Here is a 17,586-nt window from a genome sequence, read left to right on the forward strand (position 1 = left end):
TTTCAAACTTTAAGAATAAAAATTCTAAAATAGCAAATAGGATGTGTATAAAAACGATAAAAAAAAGAAACCTGCATTGTCTATGGAGAAAACATAGCAAAAATCACGTAGTTAGCCCAACAAATAAAAAAGCTATAGCCATTTAACTAACACGTGCTAAAAAGGGCTAAACGGTGTCTGGTCCTGAAGGCTCAAAATAGCCCGGTCCTGAACTGGTTAAAGCAGAAAGACCCAAAAAAAAAAAAGCAACAACTGAAGACAGCTGCAGTAAAGGCCTGGCAAAGCATCACAAAGGAGGAAACCCAGTGTGTGGTGATGTCCATGGGTTCCAGACTTCAGGTAGTCATTGCCTGCAAAGGATTCTCTACAAAGTATTAAAAAAAAACATTTTATTTATGGTAATGGTAATTTGTCCAATTACGTTTGAGCCCCTGAAATGAGAAGGCTGTGTAGAAAAATGGTTGCAATTCCTAAATATTTCACAGGATATTTTTGTTCAACCCCTTGAATTAAACCTGAAAGTCTACACTTCAATTGCATCCCAGTTGTTTCATTTCAAATCCAATGTGATGGCATGCAGAGCCCAAATCCTGAAGATTGTATCACTGTCCAAATAATTCTGTACTTCACTGTAGTATACAGCTTCCATTCCCGACTGTGTATTAGACTGCTGATACCTCCAGTTGTCTCACAGCTAGAACTGCGATTCTGGTGGCAAATGAAGGATTTGAATGTCATCTGGTCCACAGCCACAGATATGGCTATTTGAAGTGATCCCCCGTCCCTCCAGCCTCAGCCTCCCACACTGTATGAAGCAGCTTCATGCTGATAGGACAGCGTTAGAGGCTGTGGGGTAGCTCCACCTCCGGAGAATCGCTGGTGTTGACGCCCATTTGTAGCCTCATTTGCATATTTAGAAAAAAAGCTACATTTTAATATAATGAACATTTTGGGACACCATTTTCACATTTTAGCATTATCAGTGTGACCGCGCCTATTAGATTAGCTAGGAGATTGGGCATTACTAAACTAGTGACAGATCCTCTTTAACTTTGAAGGAACTGGCTTTTACTAGGAATAACACTCCTAGAAAATTAGCATTTGGGGACATGCAAGAAGGGCAACGGTACATTGTGACCAATATGGGTCGATTTTAGAAAACAAGGTTTTGACCAGAGTTAAACTTTAGAATAACTCAATGGAGGGGGCTCAGTTACATAATCGTGCTCCTTTCACATGGCTGTATTACGACTCTATTCAGGAGCTGTATATTTACAGCCAAGGACAGGATGCAATCTCGTTATGTCAGATAAGGGAAGTCTTTCCTAAAGCTTGCTTGGTGAAAGGCTTTCCTGATCCCATGGGACAGGATTTGATCCCAATACTGAAACTAAATATGCGGGTTTTGCACAGAGCTGCATTTTGCTTTTTACTCATAGCCTGTATTTGCTCATGTTTTGATTTTTTTATATCACTTGATGTATAGATCTGGTTATCTGGGCAGTATGATTGTACATATTAATACAACTTTGGTGTGTTTTCATTAAGGTTTAGAGTCTTAAATATAATAAGAACATAATATATCCTGTGTGCTACTTACCACAAGTTCTTCTTCCATATAAATCATTGCAATATATAATGCTACTTTATTTTTATTATGCAGGTTGCACTTGTTAAGTGGACAGAAAGTGTTGGCCTCACTCTTGTTAACAGAGATTTGACATCCATGCAACTTAAAACCCCCGGTGGACAGATTCTGACATTTTTCATCCTCCAAATCTTTCCCTTCACTTCTGAAAGCAAACGGATGGGCATCATAGTCAGAGTAAGGCTCCATTTATGTTCTTTAAAGCTAACAATATGTTCACCTTTGAGTACCATTTTACAGTTTATATAATTATTCTTCATAAAAAGATGAGTAACTTTGTAAATATGTTGGATGACTTATCTTTTATATTCCAGAGCTGTATTCACAATTCTTCAGGCTTCAAAGCTGCACTGATTGCAACGAGCAAAGAGATTACTCTGGTGATGTGTATTCTGGAAAGTGTAGTTTTTACCACAGACACTGTAGAGTAACAAGAAAGTCTAAGGGTATGTTCACACGGCTAAAAATGCGGGGGCTGAACACCTTCAAACATCTGGCCATTGATTTCAATGGGAAAAACTGCGTTTCGTTGCCACGGGGCGTTTTTTACGCGGCCGTTTTTAAAAACGGCCGCGTAAAAAAAACGCCTTGTTAAAAGAAGTGCATGTCACTTATTGAGCTGTTTTTGGAGCCGTTTTTCATTGACTCCATAGAAAAACAGCTCAAAAAGTGCAAGTTGCTTAAAAACCGGCTGAAAATCAGGGGCCATTTTCCCTTAAGCAGGTGAACATAGCCGAACTGTCATCCTGCAATATAGAAGTTCAGGTAATATGTTAAGTGGATACTGGCTGTAATTCAGAATCCGTACAAGAGAAGTAGTTAAATGTATTTAAAGAGCTGATCACATTTTTATGTAGATTATGTATATATATATATATATATATATATATATATATATATATAAACTATAAAATGTCCAAAAGTGAACATACACTTTGAATTTATGTGGTGTGAACATAAATATACCGTATATTTTTTTTTTTACTATTTATTAAATAAGGACTACAATGAAAATTATATTGTTAAAAAATAAAGTTCTGTTGCATCCTGTTCATTTCAGGCTCTCAATTGTTTTCCAGCATTTTAGTTCATTAGGTGATATAAATATGCCTAGTAATGAAGTTTGGGATTAAACATGCTCAGAGATGATATACACAAGATCAAAAGTATTAGCAAAGTTGTGGTTTTAGTTATTTTACAGGAACACTAAACCTAGAAAAGAATGATAAAAGTAAACAGGAGATAAACTTGCTCGCACAGTTTGTCAGTCTGCAGGATTTTCTGCGTGTTCCTAAAACAGTCTTGTAGAAATCCTTCAGAGAACTAAGGAGTTAATTTCCTGCTGATCTGTTCCACTTTTTGGCTGTGAGTCGGTGAGGGGGTGGGGCTAAGCAAAGAGGGCATGGACCATAGTCATCATTTATCACCTATCCACAGGATAGGTGATAAATGTCTGATATGTCTGATCGGTGGGGGTCTGACCGCTGGGATCCTCACCTATCCCGAGAATAGTGGTCAATGAGTGCCCTATGTGAATGGCGCAGTATTGCGCAAGCTCAAACACACGCACATATATATATATATATACTGGTCCTTCTCAATGAATTAGAATATCATCAAAAAGTTTATTTATTTCAGTAATTCAATTAAAAAAGTGAAACTCGTATATTATATAGATTCATTACACCCAGAGTGATCTATTTCCAGCATTTTTGTATTTTTCATTGAGAAGGACTAGTGTGTGTGTGTGTGTGTGTGTGTGTGTGTGTGTGTATATATATGTGTGTGTGTGTGTGTGTGTGTGTGTGTGTGTATATATAAAAAAAATGTGTTTACGTTTTCCTAGTGTGGTGGCAAAAAGCAAACCAAGTTTATCGTTTTATGTATCTGCACATATCGTAACTTTTAAAATGTTCAAAATGACCACCAAGTCGACAGTTCAGTAAAACATTGTGGGGCCAAGCTTGTTATAATAGCACATGCTCCATTCCCTTCTAAGTACAGTACAGTGCATGTGCATGCTTCACCCCAAACATGGCATTCAAGGCCACTAGAGACAATAATGCAGTATGATTATATTGTTCTACAGTAGTTGACATTTCCGTTTTCACGCAGTAACATGATCATCAAGTTTACCTTATCCCTATATTGTTTTGGTTATTATTACAGGAGGAATCATCAGAAGATATTACATTCTATATGAAAGGTGCTGATGTTGCCATGGCTAGCATTGTACAGTATAATGACTGGTTGGAAGAAGAGGTAGGATCCGCAGAAAAATGACTTGGTGTAAAAGTTAAACAATAATGCACGCCTTTAACCCCTTAAGGACACGGCCAATTTTAGCCTTGAGGACAGAGCAATTTTTTTTACATTTCCCTCTTTGCATCCCGACGCTCATAACGCTTTTATTTTTTGTACGACGTAGTTGTAGGAGACTTTGTTTTTTGCGGGACGAGTTGTACTTTATGTACGTACCATTTTTTGGTACAAATACATTATCGTTTAATTTCTATAAATGTTTAATTAGATTAAAATGCAGAAAAAAAGCAGTTGCGCAGCAGTTTTAATATTTATTTTTTTTACACCATACACCGATCCTCATAAATAATGTTATACATTTGTTGTACAGGTTGTTACGGTCGTGGCGATACCAAATATGTCTATATTATTTCATGTTTTGGGACTTATATTTTAAAAAGTTTATTTATTATAAAAAATGTGTGTTTCTGTGTATTTTATTTACTTTTTATTTATTTATTTACCATTATTTTTTTTTTACATTCATTTAACTTTTTTTGTTAATCCCATAAAGGGATTTATCGTTTTGATTTTGATTTTGTAACTGCAATGTACTGGCATAGATCTATATGCCAGTACATTAGCCTGTTACTGATCGTACACAGGCAGTTGTTAGGGCATACCTCAGTATGCCCTAACAACAGGAAATATGTTCAGACAGCCCTGGGGTCCTTCACTGAACCCTGGGCTGTCTGGCCATACGAGTTGTGGGCTTTGATCGCGTCACAGTTATATTCTGTGACGCGATCAATGTGCAGTCCCCTCTCTTTGAACGCCGTGATCAGCTGTCATCGCGGCGTTCAAAGGGTTAACAGCGGAGAGAAGATGTTTCTCTCCTCTCCGCTGTCAGAGCGGGGCCGTGGCTGTGTATTACAGCCGTTGCCCCGCTCTCGATCGCGCGCACAGACGCGCGCAGGGACGGCTGTTACACAGGACGAGTATGCTCGTCCTAATGCGCGAAGTGCTCGCCGCTCAGGACGAGCATACTCGTCCTGTGTCGGCAACCAGTTAATAAATCTGGCACTTTTTATAAATCCACTTAGCGATGATTTGTATATTTTATTTTATCATGTTCATCTTCTGAAAGCTGACTGATGAAGTGGCAAAAATTTCATATTCTTTATAAAATAAACTAAACTAGTCAGCAACCATATCATGATTCTCATTTTGCAGATGTCTAAATATGTAAAAACTCTCCTTGCAGGCTTTGTTTTGTCTGTAGTCATCTTAACCTAACACTCTGTACTGACAATATAGTAATAGACTGATCACCATGCATATGCTGATGATGGTATTGGCAATATGAATCAATAGATGCTGCAGGCCAGCTTCACTTAATCAGAGGCATGATTAAATTAAACTCCCCGAAGACCTAACTAAATGTCATAAAAATTACTTTTGGCGATAATGATACATAATTAATTGTAAGAAAAAAAAATTGGTTTAATTTATTTAGCAATATGAGGTCAAATCAATAAAGCCCTTTCCCCAATGACATTTCTTAAGCTTATGTTTTTAGAAGCCAATTGACAGATTTTTTTTGAATGATTATATAAACTTCAATGCTTATATGTGATATTAAATCCATAATGTTCAAGCTGTATACCATTAACTGGCAAGAGTTTGGTGATTTCGTTTAAAAAAAGCAAAAAAAAACATTTCTTGTAGAGTATTACCAGAATAAACGTTTAATACCATATTCAAATGGGTTATCCGGGTTCCTAATTTTTTGTCATAATGGCTGCAAATGTCAGCGGTGACAAATCGCCAAAGTGCCAGAAATACAATACGTGACCGCTGAGCCCTCTGATTGGCTGCAGCGGTCACATGTCACCTGCATGTAAAAAATCACCAGGAGTGCCACCGGACCGCCAGCACTGGATTGCTGGGGGAAAGGAAAGGTGAGTACTGCTTGTTTTGTTAACTCATGTCATTTGCAGCCATTAGGATTACATTTTAGCAACCCGGATCACCTCTCTAATTATACGATATTCCCTCATGTTAGAACGACATTGTTCAATATTGTGGTCTAAACCATATCTGGTACATCTACCTAATTACTCAAGATCTTAGAGAAATCTGTGAATACACATAATGGATAATTAATAAATATATATATTAAATAGGAACTAAACTTTTGATATGTCATAGAGATATATCAAAAGTTTGGATCAGAGGGGGTCCCGGTGCTAAGACCCCCACTGTTGCTGAAAGGAAGGTGTATTAGAGCTGAGCGCTTTGCTCCTTCAGGTGTGATCAGCGCTCATCTTCAGGCTGAAGATGGCTCACATAGAACATCTATGTAAGACGTCATCAGGCTGACGAGGAGTGCTGATCACAGCCGAAGGAGCAAAGCGCTCAGCTCTAATACACCTTCCTTTCAGCAACAGTGGGAGTCTCAGCACCGGGACCCCCCACTTTTGATATGTCTCTATGACATATCAAAAGTTTGATGAAAGTGTAGTTACTCTTTAAAGTGTAGCTAAACATTTGACAAACTTCTGACAAACTTCATTCACTGCATTAGTGCACATATAGATATAGTTGTCAATCACTGAGTAGGACCACCCACTGGACTCTTAAGCCTAAAGTAAGCAGGGATTTTTTTTTTATCAATAAACAACAGTCTTTTCTATAACAATCTTTTCTCAGAATGTTATATATCAATCTGCTCAGCTCCTCCTGCTATATAACATTCTGCCTGTAGATCAGACTGCACGTACCACATGACAGGTACCATTTAATGCAGAAAGTATTTGAAAACATTTTATAAGTTTTAATCCTACAGAAAATAACATTATTTGCTGATATTGGACAAGCCCTTTAAGTGTTGACTATGAAAAAGTTTAAGTTTACAATATTCCAAGCAAATTTACCCACATCCATTACAGTATTCCCTTACTATATTTTCTTAGTGCGGAAACATGGCAAGAGAAGGACTGAGAACTCTGGTTGTTTCAAAAAAATCATTAAGTGAAGAGCAGTATCAAGACTTTGAGGTACAATGAGCTGTTAATGATTTCCAGTTGTCTGTAGTTATATATGTCAATATTACATTGTATATAAAAATCGTATTTTAAAGAGTTACTTTCTGTAATATATGAATTGACTGAAGTATGAAATAGATTTAAGGAGGTGGGAAATAATAGTGACCAGTGACCTTTTTTCCTGTTTCAGCATTTATTAATCATATTGCTTTATATATTTGTATTTCAGAATGTACTGTGTAATATTTTAGCTAATATGAACTACTTACTACATAGCCTCCATTAGAATATTATTATTCTCTGGTTTACTTGAAGGAAACCTATATATCCATTGTGCCTAGTATTGGTTTTCGTAAACCTGGATATTTGTCTTTTTCTATTGTTTAATTTCTTATTGTTAACAAATGCTTAAAACTGTTCTATGATCTTTGTGTCCAGAATCGGTATAGCCAAGCCAAGTTAAGTATACACGACAGAGCTCTAAAGGTGGCCGCTGTGGTAGAGAGCCTGGAAAGGGAAATGGAGTTACTTTGCTTAACTGGTGTGGAGGATCAACTACAGGCCGATGTCAGACCCACTCTGGAAATGTTGAGAAATGCTGGGATAAAGGTATGTGCTTCCAGTAATTGTAGATAAAGACAGGTGAGAATGTAGCTTGCGTTAGATGGAGTAGATTTGCTGACCTTCTATTAAAAGTGGAAGCAACCTCAGGTAATTTGCTTGACTTATGACACATGCACCCCAGGTTGAAGATTCTTTACCTATAATAAATACTTCAAAACAATTTTTTTCCCAATGCCATCAAATGGCATCTGTCCCCACATAATTCCTTTTACTTTAGGGCATAAATTAGATGCGCTAATAAAGAAAAGCAGGTGGATACACCTTTATTACTTTTCGGTAAGCTTGGACAGCCAAAAGACGCCCATTTGTGAGCTCTGTTGACTGTCAAGAGGGTTCGAGGACAATAAATATCATACAGCATGTGCAATCTTTCAGCCTCCTATTTGGAGGATTTGTGCCATTTAAAAGCTATAGACACTGTTGCAGTGAACCTTTTTTTTTCTTGTTCATTCGCTTCCTGAATGCAAAGCTAAGCCACTTACTAAATAGTCCTCATTAAAAATGTCCTGTTTTTTTATGTAGAGTCTGTGCAGCTCCTGTACGTAGATGGCTGTGCTACTTCTTCCGACATAGTTGCTGAGCGCAAACTGCTCCTGACTGCTGTCAGCTCAGGGCTGATGTCATCTACCACTTTCACACAACAGTATGTAGGTCAGTATTTCGCATCAGTATTTATAAGCCAAAACCAGAAGTGGGTCCGAAACATGGAAGAGGTGCCAATCTTTCCATTATACTTTTTCAACATATGCCGCACTCTTTGTTTTGGCTTAGCAGTACTGATGCAAAATTCTGACCAGAAGACTTCCGTGTAAAAGTGGCCTCACTGTGTGCCTGCTCTCTGTGCTCTCCCTCCGCTCACAAGTAGCAGAGTGTAGGGTTAGTGGGAGATAACGGAAGGCAGGGTGTTGTACACAGCAGAGCACGCTGAATCTGAGCATATACAGGCTGTATGACAGTACATGGGCGGGAGAGCACACACGGCAGGTGAATACAGGAGCTAAATTAGTGTCTGTAAAAGTGGGGTACTTGATGGGATCACTTACTATAATGATTATAATGGGCCTCATTGGGTTAATGTGTGAGGGAAATGATGTGGTTAATTCACATGGCTGTGTTCGGTGCGTGAGATACAGACCGTATGTCAGCCGCTTTTCCTGGATGCAACATAGCTCAGAAAGCCGGGCCACCATACTGAAAACATGATTACACTACAGGACAGTATTCCTGCGGGGAGGCAGTGACTCACCGCATCATGGATGACTATGATGCTAGGAGCCCGGCTTTCTGAACTATGTTGGATCCAGGAAAAGCGGGCGACATTCGGTCTGTATCTCATGCACCGAACACAGCCTTGTGAATTAACCACATCATTTCCCTCACACATTAACCCAATGGTGCCCATTATTATCATTATAGTAAGTGATCCCATCAAGTACCTCACTCACAGTTATAATGGGCAACATTGAGTTAATGTGTGAGGTACATGATGGGGTTAATTACTATTAATGTGAGGCACATTGAGGTGCTAAATTCATAACACATGTGCCTCACATTAATAATAAGTGACTTCATCATTTCCCTCACATAATGGCAACATTGGGGTTAATATGGGTCACATTAACCCCAATGTTCCTCAATGCTGTCTGCCTTTATTTCAAGCTTGTGCTCTGCTGCAATACCTGCCTGGGGCCGATCTGTCACTACACTGCAGCGCAAGCGACACAGGCACGTCATCAGGAAACTTGTGCAAGCTTGTGACAGTCCCATCCCTGCACCTTTCTCACATTCTCAGATTATCATTGGTGACAGTAGAGAAAGGAAGGAGGAGTGTTCCTCCCTCCTACTGTGACACGGCCGGCACTAATGACAAGTGGGGCGTCGCAGTGACAGGGAGGAACGCTCCACCTTTCTTTCTCTACTGCCACTAATGATAATCTGAGAATGTGAGATACGGGCAGGGAAAGGATCACTGTAAGAAGAGGACATCGTGGGCCCTTTACACTGTAGGCGTGCTATGTTCTTTTCATTTTTTTCAATAATAAGCTGTGCGGCCACACAGCTTAGTATCAAAATACATAAATTGATGGTATTGAACTGTTCGCCCCCGCAAAGCATCAAAATGGTATCGAAATTTTGATGCATTGTGCATCCCTAGTCCTAATACATGAGAGCTAGTGAAGGCAGCATCATCCTGGACTCACAGACCTCACATCCAGCATGTATTACTGGAAGGACGTGTCCACATGAGAAAAGTCTGAAACTAAAAACAGGCTGCAAACTGAATATCAGGGGGTCTGAGAATGAGTAAAAGGAATGAATGAACTTTTTTAACTCAAAGTAACCACTAACATACAGAATGTAAAAATAAATGTTTTCCTTGACAAAGGTGTCCATAGCCTTTAGGTGAAAATGTTTAATTTTTTTTTAAATTGTTTTTAGATATGGATGCTTACAGGAGACAAGCTGGAAACAGCAACATGTATAGCAAAGAGTTCTCATCTAGTATCACGAAACCAGGACATTCACATTTTCAGACCAGTAAGTCTTTTTGTCTCAGTCAAAATAATATTTTTTTACATTATGCTGTTCTATGATAAGATTTGAACTTATGTAGAACAAACTGTGCTTTAGCTTAAAGGTTTGTCTGGTTTTGACCGTCCCTTTTTGATAGAAGATTCCCCCAAAAATTATTTGATTACGGACTGTGAGCCCACACGGATCAGCTGAAATCGGTGCGGTAACCCATCAAAAGTGTTCAATACCCCTACAGCAGCACTACAGGAGAAATAAAGCATTACACAGCGCTCAGTGAAATCAGTGAGCTTATCCATGTAATGCACAGACACACCGTGTCCTCAATAGAGGCAGAGATAGGCTTTTTGTAGTTGTTCTCTGGTCTGTCTAACATAAAGGTCCTGAATGGGGGATTCCTTCTGTTCGCACAGAATTCAAGTGGGGTATTTATAAATAGATAGATAAATATATCAAAGGTCAATACAGCGATCTCCCTCATGATCTTTTTATACTTTTTATACCTAGGACTGTAACTTTAACAAGGGGGTATCCACTACATATAAAGAAAATAAGGTTTCTAGACAAAATTAGAAGAATATTCTTTACTGTAAGAGCAGGGAAACTATGGAACTTTCTGCCAGAGGATATGTTATGGTGAATTTACTGATAGATTTCAAAAGAGACCTGGATGACTTTCTTGAGTGTAATAATATTACAGGTTATGAGTACTAGATTACTGTAGATGGGTTATTGATCCAGGGATTTATTCTGTTTGCCATATTGGAGTCGGGATGGAATTTTTCCCTAAGATGAGGAAAGTTGGCTTTTGCATCATGGAGATTTTGCCTTCCTCTGGATCATCATTTCAGAATAGTAGGCTGAACTGGATATACGTATGTCTTTTTCAGCCTTACAAACTCCGATACTATGGTCATTTTTGTATTTTATAGTGATTTCAATATTGCATTTGATATATTCCAGGATCTAAAGTCTTTCTAAAGCTCTGATGGTTTCCACAATGTGTCCGTGTAGTATAACTATATCAGCCTGGTGTCTGAGTGTTCAGAGCAAAGAGGATTACCTGCACAGAATGCAAATGTAGCAAACTCTCAGATGTGAGAAGTATTAGGCCTTCCAAGGATGTTTACATTTACTGATCACAAAGAGAGATCATGAACGTTTTACGGGATTGAAAAACAAAGGGGGAATTTATTAAGACTGCCATCTATATATAAAGAGCGCTGGTGTACAATGCGCCAAATTTATTTTATTTTTTCTGTGTGCCAAAAGGAGAAATCTATTCCAGCTTTGAGCTGGTGATGATTTCTGCTATAATTTAAGCCCGTTCCTCGAGCCAATTATAGTGAATTTGTCAGGCCCCATGCAGACGGCCTTAAATTTTGATCCACAAATACGGACTGTAAATGCGGTTCAAAGTACGGACCCATTAATTTCTATTGCCCATAGGCCCCTTCCCATATATTTATGGGAAGGTGTCCGGGCCGTAAGAAATGAACGGCAAACAATAGGACATGTCCTATTTTTTGTTTTTACGGACCGTGCTCCCATACTTTATATTGGGAGCATAGCCCGCAAATACGCGTGACTGTCCCCGGCTGTCCGTGCCTGTAAGTCCTGACCATTTTAAAAAAAACTTGCAAAGGCCGCCTAAAACTACAAAAAGTGTGTGTCATAATTTTTTACTTTTTTTTACGCAATAATAAGGGCGTATAGTCATTCATAAATTCCCCTCAAAATGTATTAGAAAGTTTGATAAGGTTATAGTATACAATAAGCCAGAAAACTCTTTTATAGCCTCCTTCACATAGGCTCTTTCTCTGGCATTTTAAACTGCATTAAAAGGCATGAAAAAAAACACAAGCGTTTTTTTAAATGTAACTTATTTTTTATGGCATTTTTCCTTGCCTTTTTGCCACGTTTTTTTGCTGCAAAAAAACGCTGTGCCCGATGTTAACTTGGAGTCAACAGGTAATTATTAAACGCATTACAAACAATGCATGGTTTTTGGTTTTTTTTTGGTTTTCTTGCGTTTTTTTTTTGGTTCAGTGCCTTTTATCCAAAATTGCAGCAAGGCCTTGCCGTTTTAGTGAGGTTTTTCTCCCATGGACCTCCATAGCTTTTTTGTGTGGCCGTTTTTTCTGAATAAATCATGTGATGCAAAGAGTAATCTTTGCATCACATTATCCATGAATCACATGATTTGCAGTGTAAAGCAGTAAAAAACATAAGCCCCATGCACACGACCGTGCCCGAAATCACAGCCTAAAATTGCCCGCATTTTCAGGCCATGCTCCTGCACAGTGCACGAAAAATAGGACATGCTCCATAATTCCCGGCACGGTTCTATGGCACGGACACCCATATGTAGCGCTACGGAAAGGTGTCCGCAACCAATAGAACCGAATGGGTCCGTAAAACCGCAGACCGTGGTACGGTCCGCGGTTTTACGGTCGTGTGCATGGGGCCTCAGATGCATTTTTTTGGCAAAAGAAATGCTACACCGTAAGGGTATGTTCACATGTACAAAAATAAGTGGCTGAAAATGATGGTGCTGTTTTCAAAGTAAAACAGCCTCTGATTTCAAGGTGTTTTTTGAAGCATAAAATTAAGCTTTTTTCCATTTGAAGCTTCTTTTTAGGCATTTTTTGAGGCGTTTTTTTATATTGTCAATGAAAAATCCGCTCCAAAAACGCCTCATGAAGTGACATGCTACTTCTTTTTATAAAGGCTTCTTTTTACAAGGCTTTTTTGAATTCAGCAGCATAAAAATACACCTCATGTGAACATCACATTGTATTTCCCATTGAATTCAATGGGAAGCTGTTTGTAGGCATTTTGCTAGTATTTTTCCAGGTGTATTTCAAGGCGTTTATGCTCAGAAATACACCTGAAAAAAACTACATGTGAACATGCCCTTATGTGTGTGCGTGCGTGCGCGCCTTTTACCTACATATCATTCATGCATGGCTCTAGAGTGGTATTTTTCACTTTGGTCCTTGACTCCTATGTACATCGATTAGCCAGACATTGTGTTTTTCATTGTGCACAAATGGCAGATAATTAAACACATAAAATATATGAGAATCTGTTGAACACTCCATAGAATATTTTAAATAATAATTATTTTTTAAGGCATTGCTGAGGAGGCAGCACTTTTAATTATAACTAGGTTTTATGTTCCAAAATAAAAATGGCAAAGTTGTTCCGACTTCTTTGGCTCTCTCTGATAAGACATATGTCTGCGTCTCGTCTAAATGAAGCACTTTCCCAACAGAAATAATTCTTAGAATATAATTTACATGTAAATGCGGTTTGTTGTGAAACATCAGAATAGCAGATTAGGCCCTGCAGACTTCTATTTGCAATTAAATTATTAATGCTTCTGATAAAACTTCAGATCAATTTTTGTTGACCTTTTCGTAAAGTAACATTGCAAATTAAGTTTCTTGAATAAAATCTATTCACTGTGTTTTCTATGGTTTATAATAAGTAGGGAGACTACAATTATGTTAATCTGCCTTGTAAGGGCTTTGAAATTAAATTCGGAAAGCTAATCATTTGCTGACAGTTTGTTTTCTAGTATAGTAGGTCTAGGGATGCGCACAAATATTTTAGAAACTATTAAAGGTAAACTGTCACCTTGAATCTTCTGTCCTAACTGCAGGCAGCATGTTATAAAAGCTGGGGAAGATGGGCATTTAAAGGGTGATTCTCTACCATAAAGTTACAGGTTCATCCTCATGTGCTGCGGCTGAAACGCTAAAAATGAGGTCTTCATAACCGTTTACCCATTTCACTGGAGAGTGGCTTCACATGAGTTGATCATCCTCTCCACTGAAAACGGGGAATTGAAGCACTCCGCTGCCGTACCCACATCAACCATGAAATGAATGAGTGACATGGCAACAGTACTGACATCACTATGGACGTCATGATGCGGCCGCAGCCAGGGATTTGCTGACCCATTACGTAATTGCGCTGCAATGACGTCAGGAAGCTGCAAATTACCCAGGTGTCTAGGGAAAGGTGCTGAATTAAATAAAATATATACATTTTGTTTTTTCTCATTTTTAGTCATTTGAACATGATTTTTAGGTTTTGGAAACTTTTTCATATATATTTTAGAAGTTGATCGATATGGTGTCCTTTGGTATGTATTGTGACTCCTATTAAATCTGTCATATTTTGTGAAGGTCTTGGGTGGTGTTTTTTTTACATTACCATTTCTGTCAGTGTCAATTGGTGACTTGTAGTTTTAATAGGATTTTGTGTTGGTTTTCTTCTTTTTTTTTTTTTGCAGGTGAGTAGTCGAAGTGAAGCGCACTTGGAGCTAAATGCTTTCAGAAGGAAACACGATTGTGCCTTAGTGGTTGCTGGAGATTCCCTCGAGGTGGGGTTTGTTTATTTTGTTATACTGCGGCAATTATTAGAACGCTGGACTTTACATGTCAACTAAATTTGATATCAAATAGATTCTACTTTGTGAATTACTGTGAGCTGCACTTGTCATGTTCTGCAATGTCTCTATGTAGCCCTGGCTTATCTATTGTTCAAATGGTTCTTTCTTCCAAAAAGTTTTATTTCATTAGTAACTAAAAAATGGCATAACAGTATGTACAAAAAATAAAAGCTCCGTATACCAGAATATTGAGAAGTAATCCTCTCTGCTGTATCCCTGCATCCTATAGGTGTGTTTGAAGTATTATGAGCATGAATTTGTTGAGCTTGCCTGTCAGTGCCCTGCCGTTGTGTGCTGCCGGTGTTCACCAACACAGAAAGCTCAGATTGTGAAGCTTCTACAGCAGCATACAGGAGGACGCACATGTGCCATAGGTAGGAGGAAAGCGTTTATCATTCAGTGCCTTCTCCATATATGTGACGTTGACACTGCGCTGTGCTGAATAAGCCAGACTTGTCCTTACATTGATGAAATATTGATAAAAAGTGAAATGAAAAAGATTGCATATTTAATGTGTATATATCGCTGCTGTTATTCATTATTCAAAAATCACACTATTAATAGATGACTGTTCAATAGCGATATCACAAAGTTGCTCTTTGACTTGTCACAATCTCTTCAGGGGCAAACACAATGTTTCTGCATAAAGTGGAAACGGTTTAAATAAATTTTTCTTACTTTTTTCATGTACAATTTTTTCAACTGTTAACGTGAAGCTCTTTGAGATTTGTATTATGAGCGATTCCATGATATAATGTTATTATTGTATCACGCCCTTTACAAGCAGGAGCAATTCCAATAAGTAGTGAATAAATTAAATACTCCACTTCTTCCTGTAGGCAATGTAATAGAAAGAGCACAGTTCAGCTTATTGCAGTTTGTTTTCCACAAGTGCAAGTCTCACTGAGGATGTAGTAATGCCCTGAATAGCAATGCTGTGAGCCCTCCATTCGCAGAGTACAGGCTGCCGTACATGTCGCTTCAATTCTGTTGACAGTAGCTGCAGGGAAACGGTGGGGAATTAGAATTCCTCATTGCTGCTTCACTTCTGCTTGTAAAGTGCGAAATGCAATTGATAACAATTTGTCAGGAAAAGCAATTCCTTAATACACATACCACCCTTTAATTAATAATTGTATGTCAAATAAATATGTATTTATATGGGAAAATGTATAAAACTCCAGCGACATCAGCCATGCTTATTCTGGAATGACCACATTGCCAAGTTATGCCCCTTCTGTTGCTTGAAGCCTTGTCCACGAATGCAATTTGTTGCAAGGGGGCATTTGCAACCTTTTCAGTGTGTGATGTTTCTTTTCTTTTTATTTAGGTGATGGAGGCAATGATGTGAGCATGATCCAAGCAGCTGACTGTGGCATTGGCATAGAGGGAAAGGTAACTTTTTAGTATTTACATTTTAAAAAAGGTCAATGTTTTTTTTCCTTATGAAAAGCTACTGATAAATAGTTTTATTAAAAGATTATGGCTTAAAGAATGTTGCTGAATTCAAGTGAATCCAGCTTAAAGAGGCTCTGTCACCAGATTTTGCAACCCCTATCTGCTATTGCAGCAGATAGGCGCTGCAATGTAGATTACAGTAACGTTTTTATTTTTAAAAAACGAGCATTTTTGGCCAAGTTATGACCATTTTTGTAATTATGCAAATGAGGCTTGCAAAAGTCCAAGTGGGTGTGTTTAAAAGTAAAAGTCCAAGTGGGTGTGTATTAGGTGCGTACATCGGGGCGTTTTTAATACTTTTACTAGCTGGGCGCTGTGAAGAGAAGTAACATCCTCTTCTCTTCAGAACGCCCAGCTTGTGACAGTGCAGATCTGTGACGTCACTCACAGGTCCTGCATCGTGACGGCCACATCGGCACCAGAGGCTACAGTTGATTCTGCAGCAGCATCAGCGTTTGCAGGTAAGATCGACTTACCTGCAAAAATGCTCGTTTTTTAAAAATAAAAACGTTACTGTAATCTACATTGCAGCGCCTATCTGCTGCAATAGCAGATAGGGGTTGCAAAATCTGGTGACAGAGCCTCTTTAAACAAAATATTTCATTATAAGCAGTAAACAAAAAATTGTTCTATACAGTCGAGTCACATTATTATGACCACCAGCTAATATCCAGAGTAACCGCCGTGTGCAGCACGAACAGCAACTCGGGCTGGGAGTGACTCAATAAGCTGCTGGTGGGTTGTCTCAGGTATCTGGAGCCATGCTGACTGCAGTGCATCCCCCATTTACTATAGGGTGCGTGCGGGAGGATTCATAGACCCAACAAGATGATCGAGGTGGACCCACAGATGCTCAATTGGGTTCAATTCTGGTGAATTAGGGGGCCAGGAATGTACTTGGAAGTCTTGGTCGTGCTCTTCCAGCCACTGTCGGACATTTCTAGCCGTGTGATATGTCGCATTGTCTTGCTTGAAGATTCCATGTGCTCCAGGGAAGACAAACAACATGTATGGGTGGACATGATCTGCGTTGATGGATTTATACCCAAATCGGTTCGGAATGCCATGAAAAAATTCCCCAGACCATAACGCTGCCGCCACCAGCTTCTGTTCTTCTAGCAAAGCTTGCAGGGTGTTTGTTCGCCTGACACGCCAACGTCCATCTGTTCGATGAAGCAAAAAACGTGACTCATCGGAGAAGGCAACTATTTTACAATCATCGGTGGTCCAATTTCCGATACTGCAGTGCAAATTGAAGCCTTTTCTAGCATAGGGGCAGTGACCATCAGTCTGCTTCGGAGCCCCATATGCTGTTTTAGACACACATCTGGTAGCCCCCTGGTTGACTTTCACGGTGAGCTGCTCCAATGTAGAGTGTCGTTCGGCCCTCGCGCGTCGTTCGGCATGGTTTTCACGTCGGTTATTCCCAATGGTGCCATTTGTCCACTCATGATATACTTTCACCACAGCAGCACGCGAACGGTTCACAAACTGTGCTGTTTGAGAAATACTGCCACACTTGGCCTGAAAGCCAATAATCATCCCTTTTTGCAACTCCCGATAAATCACCCCTT

General features: G+C 39.0%; 1 protein-coding gene across 2 annotated transcripts in view; it reads left to right on the top strand.

Moving 5' to 3' along the window:
* The window catches only part of ATP9B (ATPase phospholipid transporting 9B (putative)), a 286,527-nt gene that overhangs the window by 253,129 nt on the left and 15,812 nt on the right, over positions 1–17,586 (top strand). For both annotated transcript variants that reach the window (XM_075826526.1, XM_075826527.1), the window contains exons 16-23: positions 1,664–1,825; positions 3,818–3,910; positions 6,865–6,948; positions 7,375–7,545; positions 10,000–10,098; positions 14,396–14,485; positions 14,784–14,928; positions 15,885–15,949. In XM_075826526.1, the coding sequence (XP_075682641.1) occupies positions 1,664–1,825; positions 3,818–3,910; positions 6,865–6,948; positions 7,375–7,545; positions 10,000–10,098; positions 14,396–14,485; positions 14,784–14,928; positions 15,885–15,949 (909 nt within the window). The remainder of the gene's footprint in view (positions 1–1,663; positions 1,826–3,817; positions 3,911–6,864; positions 6,949–7,374; positions 7,546–9,999; positions 10,099–14,395; positions 14,486–14,783; positions 14,929–15,884; positions 15,950–17,586) is intronic.

This window comes from Rhinoderma darwinii, chromosome 5 (genome assembly GCF_050947455.1).
Source record: "Rhinoderma darwinii isolate aRhiDar2 chromosome 5, aRhiDar2.hap1, whole genome shotgun sequence".
NCBI classification, from domain to species: domain Eukaryota; kingdom Metazoa; phylum Chordata; class Amphibia; order Anura; family Rhinodermatidae; genus Rhinoderma; species Rhinoderma darwinii.